Source organism: Anomaloglossus baeobatrachus, chromosome 6 (genome assembly GCF_048569485.1).
Source record: "Anomaloglossus baeobatrachus isolate aAnoBae1 chromosome 6, aAnoBae1.hap1, whole genome shotgun sequence".
NCBI classification, from domain to species: domain Eukaryota; kingdom Metazoa; phylum Chordata; class Amphibia; order Anura; family Aromobatidae; genus Anomaloglossus; species Anomaloglossus baeobatrachus.
Genome location: NC_134358.1, coordinates 440,870,330 through 440,886,910, shown reverse-complemented (window position 1 = coordinate 440,886,910; position 16,581 = coordinate 440,870,330). Strand labels below are relative to the sequence as shown.

The 16,581-nt window shown below is 38.4% G+C and overlaps 1 protein-coding gene across 1 annotated transcript in view; it reads right to left on the bottom strand.

Annotated features, from left to right (window-relative positions):
* Window positions 1–16,145: 16,145 nt before the first annotated feature.
* Window positions 16,146–16,581, bottom strand: part of TRIM71 (tripartite motif containing 71) — a 116,453-nt gene continuing 116,017 nt past the window's right edge. Inside the window, exon 4 of the mRNA XM_075316641.1 lies at window positions 16,146–16,581. This exon is cut by the window's right edge and continues 1,016 nt beyond it. Within this exon, the coding sequence (XP_075172756.1) occupies window positions 16,146–16,581 (436 nt within the window).

Here is a 16,581-nt window from a genome sequence, read left to right as displayed (position 1 = left end):
GGGGGCAGAGGTGCTCTGTCACCAACTGTCTCCACTCTGTGACTTGTGGTGCAGGTGACAGAGTGCAGACAGTTGGTCCCATGCAGCAGGACAGATGGCAGAGCACAGCGGTGACATGCCTGTCAGTGTCTTACTGCTGGGAGGAGCACACGATCACACTGCCCGACACCGGCCGCTCTCCTGACATCGCAGCAGAGCGGGCGGGTGGACAGTGTGATCACATACTTACGTGCAGGGGGGGGATTCAGCTGAAGGAACCCCCCTGTACTGCACATTGGCGCCCCGTGCCTCACCATCTGCAGGACGCTTCCGGCTCCACACTGACGTCCTCCGGATCCTCCCCTCGATGCTGGGCTGTGACGTGCGGTAGTCACCGCCCACAGCCCTGTCACTCAATCTGAGTGGCGCCGGCATCCTGTGACGTACCCCGTCTTGTTTGAGAGCCCGGAAATGCCGGGACGTCAGAGGATGCCGGCGGCCACAGCTCCAGGGGGTCATGTGACAGGCACTGAGCGTGCAGCATAGCGCCGCTCAGTGCCAGAAATGAAATACAAGCCAATGGAGAAATACCTAGAATTGTAAGTAGAACTTCGACAGAAATAAAAAAATGGTGTGAACCACCCCTTTAAAATGTGCAACAATTTTCTTTTAATTTTGTACAAATACAGAGTATATTGTGGTACCGTGTTAGTATTTCAATTGATTTTTCTGGCTATGTCCCAAGAATGACAAAAGTATTTTAAGAGTGATACCTTTATAGGCTAACCAGAAAAATTATATTAGCAAGTTTTCAGAGCACAAAGGAAGGAGCCTCTGTGCTCTGAAAGCTTGCTAATATAATTTTTCTGGTTAGCCTATAAAAAGGTATCACTCCTAAAATACTTTTGTCATTCTTGGGACATAGTATTTCAATTGATTTCTTTTAATTTTGTCATACTTTACAGTAAAATTGTTCTACAGGGCTTGGAACTCTGAGCAGCAAACTTAACTGGGTACATAACCTAAACCACATTGAGAATACAAGATACACAAGAGGCTGAAATAGAAGGTTCTTCTCACTTTACAGAACTGTCGTTCCAATGGTTAGGGGATGTTTTTGAGGCTTTCTATTTCTATAACCCAAACTCCTCTTACTGCTTCTCTCACACAACTGACCACATTAGGGTCATCTTGGGTTCCCAAAACATTACCTTTTGACATGTTTGACGTCAGTCACTTCAACATAGTATGCCTTGTAACCTGCTTTTGGTTGTATTACATTCCTCAAATATCTGGACACTCATATTACGGTGAGAGGCTATCGACAATATTGATCTACACTGGAACTACAATTTTGCCCCTTTTCCTTGATGTCTAAAATTTTGAAAACCACGGAGGTTTAGTAACACATTTAAAGTAATGATCCTGCTGCTCCTTACTGCATCTGGATTTATTTAGATTGTTTCATTTGTGAGGTGAACTGAAGAAATTATTCCAAGCCAGATGAATAACTCGTGGCCCCCGGCTTCCATCAATCAGCCCAGTAGTAGATGCTTCTCAGGTGATTGTTCTTTTGAAGTCTTCTCTGGCTACAGCAATCTGTTCAATGCATTAAGTCCTTCCTGTGGATGAGAAATGTGTGCTCCACTTATTTATTCAGCCTCAATTTTTCTATTGCAAAATCCATCTTCAGTGGCAATATCTGATTGTGTGGTCTCTACACTCAAAGCGTGAATAGTTATGTTCTCTGCTTTGCTCTCCATCCTCTTTCTGGCATGCAGAGCATTCACATGCAAACATGTTAATATGACTCCATGCTTTTTCCACCTCCTGCAGGCAATGCTTTGTGTGGCCGTGCACAAGAGAGAACAAAAACAACTGCAGAACTCATGGTTTCCCAGAAATGTAGGAGGCCCATAGTGAAAGCTGAAGTATGCTGGTGGCAAGGAGATGCCTGCTTACTAGTACACGGTGCGTTCTGAATGTTTATCTTAAAAACATCTTAGAAACATTTACGATCTATAAAAACAGTGAAAACTTATAAATCTACATGTAATTCACTAGACGTTTTGCTGCCAACACATGAGGTATGCATGTGCTTACTTTTTTTCCTTAACATAATGGAAAGAGGGGTGTGGTAATTCTTTAAGAAAATGTATTTTCTTTGAATTCTATTCTAGAACAAAACTGACAAACACAGCCTTTAACTTAAAGCATAGATCTCACACTATATAAATAAGCCATCGTCTGTGCACTTCTACATCAAGAATGAGGCAACAGATCCTGCATTCATGGGCAAAAGTCTTTAAAGAAGTTATCCAGAATAACTACATTGATGATCTTGTTAAAATCAGTGTATCAATATCAGCTTGGTGGGACTGTAACATCACTACACCATTCGTTTGTTTTCAGCCCCACCAAAAGAGAAAAATCTCAGTACATGGGAACAGCTAGTATATAATATGAAGCTGATTAATGGGGGTACCGGACCTTTACTAATCCAATATGTATGACCTACACTAAGAAAATGGAATTGAGAACACTGCTCTTCTGTAGGTGGTGCACATGTAGGATCCAGTCCCATAAACAATGTAGAGAATAACGTGACATGCAGATGAAATGAAAATTGACAAAATCCAAACTGTTACAGTAAATACTTCGGTCCTCAATGGACCTTCATCAGTGTGCCATGGGTAACTGAAAAGCCTCAGGGAGAACAGGCATTGTATGAACGCCTCACATTACAGCGGTGGATGCGGTGATTTCAATACAGCACTTGTTCTCATTGAGGTTCTTTTCATGTACATACAATTCATTAACCACAGCTGTCGCTGTATCTTGTAGTGACTATTGCTTCTAATATTAATCAAAAATGGACAGTGCACGTATATTTTTTTTTGTATAATTTTTTAAAAGGGGTTGTACACTACTGGGAAAACTCCTTCACTGATTTGCGGGGAAAATATAAAACACATACACCCATCCTGAGTTTGAGCAGTTCCAGTGGTGTAGTGTTGCATGACGTAGTCACATAAGCCCCAGGTGACAGTGCAGACACTGCTAAAAAACAGCATTGGCACAGGATGAGGGTGGTTTTATTTTAAAGGGGACAAATACTGATTGAAAAAGGGGTGGTCTACTTATTGGACAACCCCTTTAATATGTTAATATGCTTTAGCTATGAATACCCTTTTTAATTTTTGGACAGTTTAAACATCACAGCACTGCCTAGCTTGCTTCCTAATTGAAATATCACATTTATTAAAAAAAAAAAAAACAAAAAAAAAAAAACACAAGTCGATTTATTGGACATAAAACATTTATTTAAGCAAACAAAAAGTAAACTGCATAGGAACAATTTAAGGTCCACAAAGACAATGACTATTTAAAGGCTCCCAAGTAGCTGACGTTTAATCCCTTTGCTACCTCTCAGAGCCTTCTCTCTGGACCATGGAGGACAGTACATTCAGCAATTTCCATCGGAACATCATTTAACCTTTCCCCTTTGGAACAGAGGCACACATTCAGTCATGCTCTTCCTACATACAGTGTGGGAGTTCTGTGCAAACAGCTTGATTGTGGGGCTGACACTTGTGATGCAGTGGTGCCTGTAGTGCATCGCTTTGCAATGTATTACTGGTTTACACCATCATCCAAGAAATATGAGCTAAGTGGCAGACCCAAAAAAAACAAATGAAAAACATTCAAGAGAGTTCTCAACCTTATCAAGGTGCAGCAGATGTAAGACCACAAAGCAATGACAGAATATTTAAGTCATTTATGTAACACCCATATCCCCCCTTACTGGGATTCAGTCTGTGCTTTACAAACATCCATAAAAACAAAACAAAATTAAATCTATTTGACAAAAAAAAAATAAAAATTGACCAAATGTGACAAAGATGAAGCATAAAAAAAAAAAAAAAAAAGTATGGTAAAATGCAAAGAATTAAGGGAACAATTACAATGTGCGCTAATACCTTTTTATATATGCCATTGCAAAAAATGTAAGGTTTTGCTAGGATGGGGAATGTAAAGATGTCAACACTGCAAGTGGAAATGTTATAGTGTCGGTTAACTACTCTTCCTTGATTGTCATCCAGGCTAGGTCACGACACACTAGGCAGGGAAGAGTAAGCATGGTGGTCATCTGGGTACAGCTGTAGAGGTGACTACTAGAATCAGTGACTGGTAGTGTTTTACCTTTACATCCTCCCTTCTCTTTTAAAGCAGCAGTTTTTTTTTTGTTTTTTTTTTAAAAAACAAAAAAGGTATTTTTACACAAAGTAACAGCATTACATTAAGAAAAACGTTGCTGACCAGTTCCATTTAAAAGGGGAAGTATAATATTTTATTTTTTTTAAATTCTCAAATTTATCATTACAGGTCAATTTCTGCTGTTGTGTGGTCAAAATACACATCACAGACTTAAAGGCATTTTATAAATGTAACCTCTAACATTGTACCATAATTAATAGAATTCTAGTTCCTTCTACAGTTTCTCCTAAAATTGTACAAACAAATGTATTTTTAACAAATAGATACTTCCTCATAACTTATGAAGGATCAGGGAGGTGTTGAAGAATAATGTCCAGGATTTATTTTCATATTAAGACAGTTTTCCTTAGATTTAATATGAACTGAACCTGGGACACCACACAATGAATATGAATGGTCTACAGCTAACCGGTATGTACGCCTTTGAGCTGGCAATATCAAGAGTATGTAACACTAATTTCCATGAAAATAGCTGAGGGTCACTGGAGATCTGGCAAGCATCTATGGCAGCTGTGAGGGTACTCATCCTAAGGAAGACCACTAATGTCTAACAAAAGCTTGACAGAGCACACCACGCCATACAGAAGTTACACAGTTAGGGTTACAGTGCAGCTGTCCTACACACACTGAAGAGGCAACTATTCGGATTGTTACCCAAGTAGTCAAGAAAAAGAAAAAAAAAATCACATCATTCAGCAAGAGAAATGTGACATGACTTTCAATGCTTCAAGCAACAAAGTGGCTTATCTATGCAAAAGGGAAAAGTGGAGCACCGGCTGATAGTTTTACCCAGCAATTTTGTGCTCTCACATTTACAGAGAACTCACCTTCAAGCTGGTTGATAACATTCTACTATTTTCTGATCTTTGGCAACACATTATTTGAGTTATGTAGCTTGTGTGAGGACTGCTGCTACATCAAAAAGCCACAGTTGGAATAATTGGGCGATACTCGTTTACATGTCCTGAGTGTTTCAGACTGCCAAGTAAGGCTTGGCTTTGAGACCCCCATACACAGACTTGTATCTGATAGTAATGGATTTGGTCAGCACTTTGTTTGGGAGTGCTGGCCAGGTTATTTATAGATCCAGAAGGTCCAAATTGGACTTTTCTCCCGAAGATTAGCTGTCATCAGACTGGCAGTGGCTCTTAAAAGAAGTTGGGGGTACTCGGACAAACAAGACCTCCTGTGTAAGAGTAGAGAAGTCCTCATGCACATTAGATATTTGCCTTGCCCAGCCAAAATTGGTATGTTTTGACAATCAGGCAATGTTTAAGGTGGTCTTAATATTTTCTTGTTTATCCAGTTCAAGCTACTACATTTGGAGACAGTAGGTCTTGTATAACTTTAAGAAAACAAAATTTTGAGGTATTGCTTTGTGATTGAATTACTAAGACAATGTGGCAAGAATTGTATTAAATCTCTTAACACTACTTAGGCATTTAAATCTTTTAAATTCTGAGCATGCTGATCTGATACACAAATAAAAGTAAAATTACACTACAGGCAGAAACCCAGACACCACCTCCCCCCCCCCCCCAAAAAAAAACCACAAAAAAACCCCACACCACAAAGAACAATCTTCCCCAAAAAAACGTATATAGACTAAAAGGAGAAACTGCTTCAAACCTACAGGAAAAAAACGACATGACAAACGAACACACAAGGGAAAGGATTATATCATAATGACACTTTACATTCATTTTTAATCACCTCTCCCTAACTCCATGCTACTGCTGGGAAGCAAAGGATTCGGACCAAAGAGGAGACTCTGCAATAAAAAGATTTCTTCCTGAGTTTGTAGTAAGGTAAATACAATCATTAGGAACAGGTCTATGACCATGCATTTTTTAATTTATTAATTTATTTTTTTTTAAATAAAAAAAAAAAAAAATCTAGCTTCTCTTTGTATTAGAACCGGTTGTTTTTAACGCTTGCAGTACAGGAAGATTAGGTTTTCCAGATTAACCACTTAAGACAGCAGAAATAAAGATGGCTGTACACACAAGGTAAAACACCTTATCCCCATTCCCAGTTGGCTTGGTGGACTATCTGAATTCTTAAGTGTGTTTCGCTGTGCTAAACAGTAGGGTTTATGAGAGAGATTAGAAATGTAGGTTATGAGTGATTAGACTTTACAATTCTCACCGATTCCACAGTACTGCACAAACAAGGGTACATCATCATGCTTGGCTTTAGTTGTATTGCATGTGACCTGGCAACTTGAAAAATGGTCACCAAGATATGTAAACCGTGTATTTACACAAGACAAAATCGGAAACAAATGTTAACGCTTATGTCATAATTATCTTGCCATGTAAACAGGCTGCCGGAAATAGTCGGTAAATAGCACAAATAATCAAAGTCCTTGGTAGTACATCATCCTTTGTAAACAGGACTCACTGCCGAGAGCTATGGCAGCCCATGCGCATATCTATTACAGACTGCTCAGTGCGCATTATATTTTGGTCTGCTTGTGTAAACAGGCATGTAATTGGCCTCCAATTGGTAAACTTGCCGATTGGCAGTCATTGTGCTGCTGGTCCATCTAAATCTATTTTAACTCTTATTTCTTCATTTTAAAAGGCTTATCTGACAATGGTGGAGACCAAGTAACCACTTGATATATACAGACTGTGGGAAGGGGTAATTCTCTCAATTCATTAAAATGGTTGGTCTTTATGGCCATCTTAAAAAGGGAATCTGCCACCACATAAGGCCAATCCAAACTAATATGGGCGTATATACAGGTTAAAGATTGCTGAAAGTCATACCTGTAAGCCTCAGATGAGATGCCTTGTGGCTAAACAATCTTATTGTTTTATGTAAAGCAGCTCTTCCAGGCTGTGGGGTGGATGCGGTCTGGAAGTTAACTCCGCCTCCATAGCTTATTTTAAATAGGAGACGTTACGTTACATGTGCGATAGCGGCGCTCTAATCTCACTGCAGAGCTGTGTGTGAATATTAGGGTATGATTCCACTTGCGTATGACTTGTGAGAGTCTCGCATCAGTATTACCCGGAACGGCGCACAATCTCCTGGCAGGAAAGATTACGCCATGCCGGGTGATACCAATGCGAGGCTCGCACGAGTCATACGCAAGTGGAATCATACCCTTACTGATACTTCTGCAGGTTCATCCAAGCTTCAGCCTCCATCTCACAGGCAGATAGCCTTGCAATATTGCTGAAACACAGCAAGCTCAGAGCTGCAAAAAAATGTGTTTGCAAGATGACAACTTTCACTTCTACTGTTCTGTGCTCATTACTCGTCTGACACTGGTAACTCTTCCTTCTATTTAAAATAAGTCCTGGAGTCAGTTATCTTCCAGGCAGCATCCGCCCCACAGGCTGGAACGGCTCCGTTATATATAAATCTGGAATAAGACTTTGGATCACAGTTATTGAGGTATCATCTTATTCAGTTTTCTATGACCTGCATGAAAAATAGACGACTTAGGAGGGTTGAGCCTAAAGACCGATTCCCTTTAATTAAGCATGCGGACTAATCAGAGTGTTAATTGGAAAAATTATAGACCTGGAGTAAAGAGAACATTCAAAATTAAATCTAGAAATACTGGACTAAACCTGAGTCTACATGTCATTAACGGCCATTAAACGACCAATCGGCTACATGCAAGCTAATAGGCGGTTATTTAATGGCCTGTTTAGGTTGGCGACCGCACTTTGTGCACAGAACAATCGCTAACACAATCGTCTTATGCATATAGAGTATAGTGCACGTCTGTTTTCATCAGCACATTGTCCAGTGTAGACAATGATTTTTAAGCCAGCTTTTAACTTGTTCTTTGGGCAATTGTTGGGCTATTTAGACTGCCCAATCATTCCCAAGAACACTCGTTCCCTGTTTATTGGCCTGTCTAAAAGCAGCATTAGCTATTAGTGTTTTTATTTTTTGTCTTACACCTAGAACCACAATCAAGGCTGTCTATAAAAGCGCCCATTTTCCTGAGTACCTATCAATAATTTGGTCTTCTCTACAGAAAATATCTTTCCGCTAAAATAGCTCATGTATACAAAAAAGAAAAGTCAGTGGGGCAATGCAATGGAAAGGGCAACATATTAGGATAAATTGAATAACTTTCTTTTGTTAAGGATCATACAAATATGCAATATGCTATGTAAGCAGTAATATCTGAAAAGTTTTTACATTGAGGTTTATTTCCTAACCTTTTCAGTACTTAATATTGGCTATTGAGGTATATGCAGAGGACTGGAGTTCATGGCCAAGACATGGCATTTCCATTTGATGCTGAGATTTCTGTATGGGATCATTAGGTAGAGATACTTTTGGCACCTTCTACACCTGAATGCTTTGGCAACACATTCATATTTATTAGACAAGAATCTTACAATACGTAATGGGAACCTGAACAAAATATATAGGTGTTGTTGGAAAAGATTCAGTAGTTTATTCATTGAAATCCCTGTTTTGAGAGCACACGAGTTCAGTGGGTGGTTCTAGCCAAAGACGGATCGCCATCTCCGCATTGACAGTCTTCCCTCATGATTGTACATCACTGAACAGGACCACCCACTGGACTCAAGCATACAAAACACCAAGGAAGTCAATTAAGAAAATGCAGTTTATGGAAACTTTTCCAACAAAAAAAAAAAAAAAATATATATATATATAAATCAATCTGATCATCTCCTGCTCTATAACATGCTGCCTACAAATATCATACCATGTTTACTAAACCTGTATTATATACACACACACACACACACACACACAAGATCTAACATTTTGGTATCTTAACTCTGATATACAAGTATAATATTGGACAGTTTAAGACTCCCGTTATATAATGGTTTTACTATTTATAAACGAGAGCAAGATCACTCTCGAAGGGACATTTGTAGTATACACAGTAATGTGTGAAGCAGGCTTTGACGTAGCAGAAAATTCTTTGTATTTCATTACATCTAAGCAACTAAATGACTGCATGTAAGCACATACCATGTCCTACACAAACAGGTTATAACCCCCTTCAACGTAGAATGGAGAAAGTTTGGCTGACCCTTCTAAGCATGCACTCAATTACCACAGGAACTATGGTCTAGCAACCACTGCATGGGGAGGTCATTGGGTAAATCCATGGCACCCAATATGTCTCATCTCACAGATCTCTAAAGTCCCTCTTCCCATATACATTTGAGAAAACTTGTCTGAAGCCCTGGTGCTGGTAGCTGTGCTGACTGATGAGCACAGGGGGAGCTCAGATTCTTCAAATATGCTGAATTACAATATCCATTCTTTAGTTTGTGTATTAGAGAAGGCTGAACCAAATGTGCCTGTGGCAGCTTGAGCACCATCATGTCTTTAAGATGCCCCATTAGCACAGCCGTGCAATGAAAGTAGTGACTGCCCCCAAATAATGCCCAATTCAAGAGGTGTCACCTCATGCTAATGCATCAGTAACACATGAACAGGTAAGGCTCACATGCTCATATCCAGTAATAAACCTTTTGATCCAATTTTTGTTTTGTGGCTCAGTTTCAACTTGATAAAAACACTAAGGCTATGTGTGCACGTTGCGTAGTGTCCATACTGAAAAAGCTGCAGCGATTTGGCAGTGCATGTGCGCGTCAAATCGCTGCAGAAACTGCATAATGGATGCAGTGTGTCTGCCGAATAGATGCAGATTTCACGCGCTCGGGATGCTGCCTCTCCCATAGACAGTGGGAGCAGCATCCAAAGCGCACAAAATAAGTGACATGTTGCTTTTTTGAGCGCAGCGATTTGGATCAAAATTTCAACATGCAAATCGCTGCACTCTCAAACGCAACGTGCGGCTGGATTATGCACAATCTGCGTAGATTGTGCTGATGACGCAGGAGTTTACGTTGCAGTGCAATATGCAGCGTAAACGCATGAAATTACGCAACGTGCGCACATAGCCTAAGGGTGAATTTAAAGTCCGTGAAACACTGTACATGTACGGACCCATGAAGCACACAGACTGGCTGCGGGTCTACTGACATGAACTTGTCGACCAAATAAGACAGATCAGTTCACGTTGATGTGAATGATCTAATTGATCCAGCTGCAATCAGGTTTTTAACCTGAAACAAAGTTATCCAACAGTAAATCGATTTTCTAGAAAGACTCAACCATCTTAAAAAAGGGCTGGATGATTTCATCAGTACACACAACATTGTTGGTTATAAATGATTTAGTGACAATGTATAATTGGTGGAGGAAGGTTGAACTAGATGGACCTAGATCTTTTTTCAACCTAAGTATTGTGTAGTTTGTTAAATCAATGAAGTCAAATTCAGTTTTTCAGCAGCTTAAAACAGTTCCAGCTCAATTTGTCATTTACTGTGAGTTTCAAACTGATGATTACTGGAAATATGAACTCTGCCTTACATGAATTTTCTGCATTTATGTACAAAAAGTGATCTGGTAAAATATGAATCATGCCATAAAAAGTATTAAAAAAAAAAAAAAACAGTACTGTGTTTCTTCTGTTGGGAGTGCCATGTTTATCAGATTATGCAAAAACCCTACCATGTGGCAATTCACAATTAGTTGTGGAAAAAAAACCCAAAAAACAAAGGATAAAAAAAACCTCTGATGAACTACAATGAACTAACAGCCACATTCACACACATCAGATTACTTGTGTAATAGCCAGGTGCAACGTGAAGGAAAAGGAATTATGAAGTGACCAAATCATACAGTAGTTTCTGCATATTGCAATTTTTTTTTCCATTGTAGCATGTTTCAAGTGTGAACTTTTCAGGCTGGATTCATCAACTCCAGCATTGTTCACGCCAGTCTTGAGGAGGTGCTGCATGGAGTCAGATTTTCTCAATTCATGAAGTGTACTGATGAATGGGCACAACAATGCTCGATACTTGCTAAGAACAGTTGGATGCTCGGATTGGCTCAATGGAAGTCAACGTGGGACTTGAGTGTTTTTTACGGACTTCCATTACTCCGATGCTTGAGTTGAGCCCATCCAAGCGTCAAACTGCTCTTAACGAGTACCAAGGACCCGAGCATGGTAGTGGCGTATGAGTGACGTACACCTCACCACAAATCCTACTCCAGTCCACGCTAAAGATAGATATCTAGAGTAGCAAACTGCTGTGCTCATCATGAATTTGACACGTAGCAATCGCCACTTTCCAGTCACACCCACTTTGTCGGAGCTGGGCAAAAATGGGAGTAAAAACGCCAAAAGTCATAATTGTGGTGCTAAAAGTGAGATTTTTCAAAGCTTTTACCTTTGATGAATCGTGTTTCTCTCTGGTGTGAATGAAGTGTTAGGAAACTAGAATTTTTTTTCCCACTAAGCCATCTAGAACTATATTTTCGACCAATAACCAGTCTGGACAATAAAGTCTAAACAATGCTAAACAAAATTGCAACAGTTACTGCTTACCCCACTGTAAAAACTGAACATTAAAAATATATAGAAATCAAGGCAAAGCAAGTCTCCACTAAATTTCTGGCATGCATTCAATGTCCTCCATGTAAAATCAAAATTTTCATCAGTCGATACTCTAAACACAATGGCAACATGAGATTATTGTTATTATCTATGTATACAAAGAGCACTTGAAGAAAAAAGAAAAAAAAAAAAAGTTGACATTGAGTCAAAAAAAATTCTTTGGTTTTTAGGTTTCATTTGTAGAAATAAAATCACATTCACATTTAAAAAGGGAAGATTTGGGTAGAAAAATACAAATTATAAATCACATATACATTCAATGTCCTAGAGGCATAGTTAATATTTTAAACAAAACTTATATCAAACAAAAAACACAATGTGGTTGAAAGGGTGCACCCCATGGAAAAATCGTAATATATACAAAAATATTATAAATCAGATACAATATAAATTTTTAGAAGTTAAAAGGGTAATTCCAAAGCTAGTCTGTAGGTCGGTGACGCAACATCTACAGGTGCATGCCGATCGTCACGTATCGTGCAACTGTTATTCTAAATACCTGCCGGAACATATGCACGATCATCAGGAATTGTGCATCTGCCACAGCAGGTATCGGCAGAGGTGGGTACAGAGTAGTCTATAGGTACCATACTACTGATCTGTACAACACAGATCCATAAAACAGCTTTGGGCATGAGGTCTAAGGGTTATTCCTATTTTATCTTTATTCTTTAGAGTTTCCTTAAAATTCACCCTTTAAAATGAACCACAATCAAATCTCAGGACCTCAGATTTGGCTAAGAAGTTGTTGGCAGAAACTGCAGTTAGTGTCCCCCTGGGACTGCACCCCCTTTTTAATTTTTTTTAAATCTAAATAGGACTTTTTACATTGACAGTCCTCCAATGCAAGTTGCAGCCATACAAAATACTGATTCACATATACTCTTAAGACTTCAAGAAGACACGGCAGCCGAGGATGACGACACACGCATTTGGTGGCCAACAGTGTTATGATTTTGCGGGCAAAATTAAAAATTCGTCTGAAAACTGTGCCCGCTGGAATTATTCCTTGAGTGTGACAGCGAAAGCGGATTGTGACTCCACTGGACAAGAATTAAACCTAGTCAAGTTAAATCTTTTTTTTATGGATCAAGAGTCGTTGGTAACAAATATCAATTTGAACACCCCCATTATATACTATTTGGTAGTCAGCTAAATAATTAGATTTAGAAATAGTCACAAACTTGCATAATTTACACACAGGACAACATGAACTCCAGGGACTAAGACTAATTTAGTACTGCGGAGGCTCTCGTATCTGTATATTTCCCAAACTACCAGCAACTTTTGGCTGCAAGTGTAGTTCAAGCACAGAAGGCAGCCTGCCACACTATAGATGCAGTGATCGAGTTATTACTCTACATACATATATTAACCTCTACTTCTCACTTATTTAATACAAGTTGAAAAGTCAGCTATTAATCACCAATGAAGAGGGCAGACTTGTACTCAACTGGCATTAAGCAGAGCATTAAGTGCAGCCAGAACATTAATTGGAGTGAGGTATGTAAATCTTAAAGGGTATGTGTCAGCAGGATGTCACACGGCAAACTATATATACGTGCACGTAGCCCTTTCAAAGACAAGTCCAGCAATACCTTTACATGGCCAGTCTGTTCCTCAGTTACTAAAGTAGTATGAAGAATTACTGTTGATCTTAAGTCTTTGGCACTCCAGCTCTATTTTCCTCCCAGCACCACCTTCTCCTGCTTGACTTCCAACCTCTATGCTGTGTGACTTCAGGCATGAAGAGTGGTGCAGGACAGCTAATAGAGCTGGAGTAACAGAGGCTTTAGATCTACATGTAGCACTTTAGGCTCACTTACATGTTAATCCAAACACCGATTTCCCAGTAACTGAGGGGACTGACCATGTTAAGGTATTGCTGGATTATTCTATGAAAGAGCTACATGCACATAGTTTGAGATGTCAAATCATGCTAACAGATTCCCTTTAATCCTTAAAGCAGAGCCCTGTTTTACAGATAATGTTTAAGCTAGCATTCTTTTCAGCTTAACAAAAAAAAAAAAAAAAGTGCAAATCAAGGAGAGAAAAAAAAAGTTTATATTCACAGGTTTGACTTGCAGATTTGTTACAGATTAAAAAAAAAATATATATAAAAAAATAAAAATTTACATTTGACTGCGGTTCAGAGATTCATTAATCTTTGGTTGAGTATTCACTTTTTTGTTTCTATGAAGCTTCATTTATTTTAGAAACAAAAGGCCATTATAGTAATACTTGGTAGTAGTTTCACTATATAAAAACACAATTTGATGAACTAAGTGCTCAGGCCAAAAACATTTTTAGGTTTAGTCTCAAAATGCAGTTTACTCTACATATCATTAAATGGGTATTCCCATCTCGAAGACCCTATCCCAATATGTAGTAGATGTAATAATATTAACAATGGCTCCAATTAGAAATGTGGTATCGTTCTCCTGATATAGCCATGTCACTTACCTCATGTGCGGGGCATTGTAGCTTAAGTATGCTACTCAGTGACAAGTTATTTAGCTGCTCGTGGTCGTAACCACAGATACCTAAGCAGTAATGCCCTGCACATCAGGTAAGAAACATGCCTATAACAGGAGAATTATACATTTTTATTTGGAGGCATTTGTTAAAATTATTACTACACATTGGGATAAGAATATACCTTTAAGGCTGAATTCACACACCCATCTTTTTTCTGTGCTGAGCAGAGTCCCTTTAGCATCTGTACTAAATACAATAAACACTACACAAACAGCATTTGTGATGAGGATGGCATTTATGAATTCAGGATACTCCGTGACTGGCATTTTTTCTAGCACGTTTCACATAGGCTTCTCTAACAAAGCTTATAAAAATACCTAAAAGAACAATTGTACCAAAAAGAAATAAAAAATTAAAAAATAAAATACTGGTTTTTCTTTTACCAAAAAGCATGTAAAAACAGCAAGCAAAACCACGAACCTCTAAATGGCCTTTAACATGCTTTTAAAAATAAAATACCATACAAAAAAAAAAAAAAAATAGATTTGAACTAAAAACTATAAATGCTGAGAACTAAATTCCTCAATATTTGGAGTATTACCCTGCAAGTTTCTTTTTCTTAATATTTTAATAAATAAAATTAAAATCACTATCGATCCATCATAGATAAGATATGAGAAGCTTGAGGTCATGAATTGCAGATATGGATAAAAACCAGACATATACTATGTTGACCGTGGCCTCTGCAATAGAAAAAAAACCTGAAACATAACCGTGATAGCAATAAAAAGTAGATTAGTCTTACCTCTTCTATTGTAACAATAACCATTTGCACAATAAGTATACTGATCTGTATGGAAATATCTTTGCTGAACACCAATATCATGAATGCTTTGGTGTCCAGTTATTTACTGGAAATTATTCAGAATTGTCCATGTACATTAAAGTTTGACCCAAAAGCATATAAATAAAAAAAAAAAAAATATTAAGAACTACCCTGAAGTTCTGCCTGAATGTAACCCACAAAATGCTTATTTTTTTTTTCAACAAGAAAATAACTTGACCTTTACATGTTGTGCTTCATCTTTCACAATTTTCAGCCCCAAGGGTATTCAACAGGAACATGTAAAAAACTTGTTGCAATATTAACACACACACAGTCAATCGCGAGCACACACAAACATCTAAGACTGGAATTTGTAAAAAGAACGCTGGCTTGAAAACAAGTAAATTATCAATATATCCAGTATAAACTAAGTCTCACACTACTAAAAAAAAACCAAAAAAAAACCCCCAAAACAATACAAAAAACCCACAAAATATTGTCTTCAGTTTCTGAGGTGACATTTGTTCAGAAGAATTAAAAAAAAACCAAAACCTTGTAGAATTTGCATACTGAGGTAATTGTTGTCGAAACGTACTGAGGTAACAGCAATATACAAGGCGTCCTCTTTTGCAGCAGCGAGGGGAAGAGAGGAACTTAAAATTTGGTTAAAGAGGACAATTGTTTACAACAAAAACAAAAAAAACCTGTCTCAATAATTTTCCTTGTATTGTATAAAGTTTATAGCCCTTTTTGGCTTTTTCTTTCTCAGTAAGAGATTTTTTTTTTTGTTTTGTTACACATTCTCTTAGCAGGTGTAGTCTGTTTCGTTTCGATCATTCCAAGTGAGGTAAGTTGATATTTTGTGCAGGATCAGAAAAAAAAGGAAAAACAAACAAAAACAAAATCAAAATAATACTCTGAGAATCTGAGGTAGATTTTTTTTCATTCCGATTTTGTTTTATTCTTCACAGGTTCTACTTCTGCAGTTATAGTTTGTATATTTAAAAGAAAAAAAAAATGAGGTAGGTGCTCTGTCCTGGTGTATATTATATACTTCTTGATAACATTTCCCTGAGACAATTTTGTGTTGAAAACTGATTAGAAGGCGAGAATTCGGTTGTTACCAAAGTCCACCATAACAATTGTGCCATCAGGTGTGACAGCTATGCCAGATGGACGATCCATTTGACCAAAGCCACTTCCATGAGTGCCAAACTTACACAAGAAGCTGCCATTTGGCTCAAAAATTTGTACTCTGTGGTTTCTGGAGTCTGCCACAATAATACGTCCTTCTCGATCAACTGCAACACCTTGTGGCCGCAGGAACTGCCCATTTCCTGTACCCTCTGTGCCCAAGAAATGTGCTGACTGGCAATCTGGTTTGATGATCAGCAGTCGGTGGTTGTTGAAGTCTGTAACCACAAGATAGCCATCCTGATTGAATGCCACTCCACGTGGGGAGTCAAAATGCTTCCAGAGAGGTCCTTCAAAACCATACTTATTTAGGAATGTCCCATCTGGACCAAACAATTGA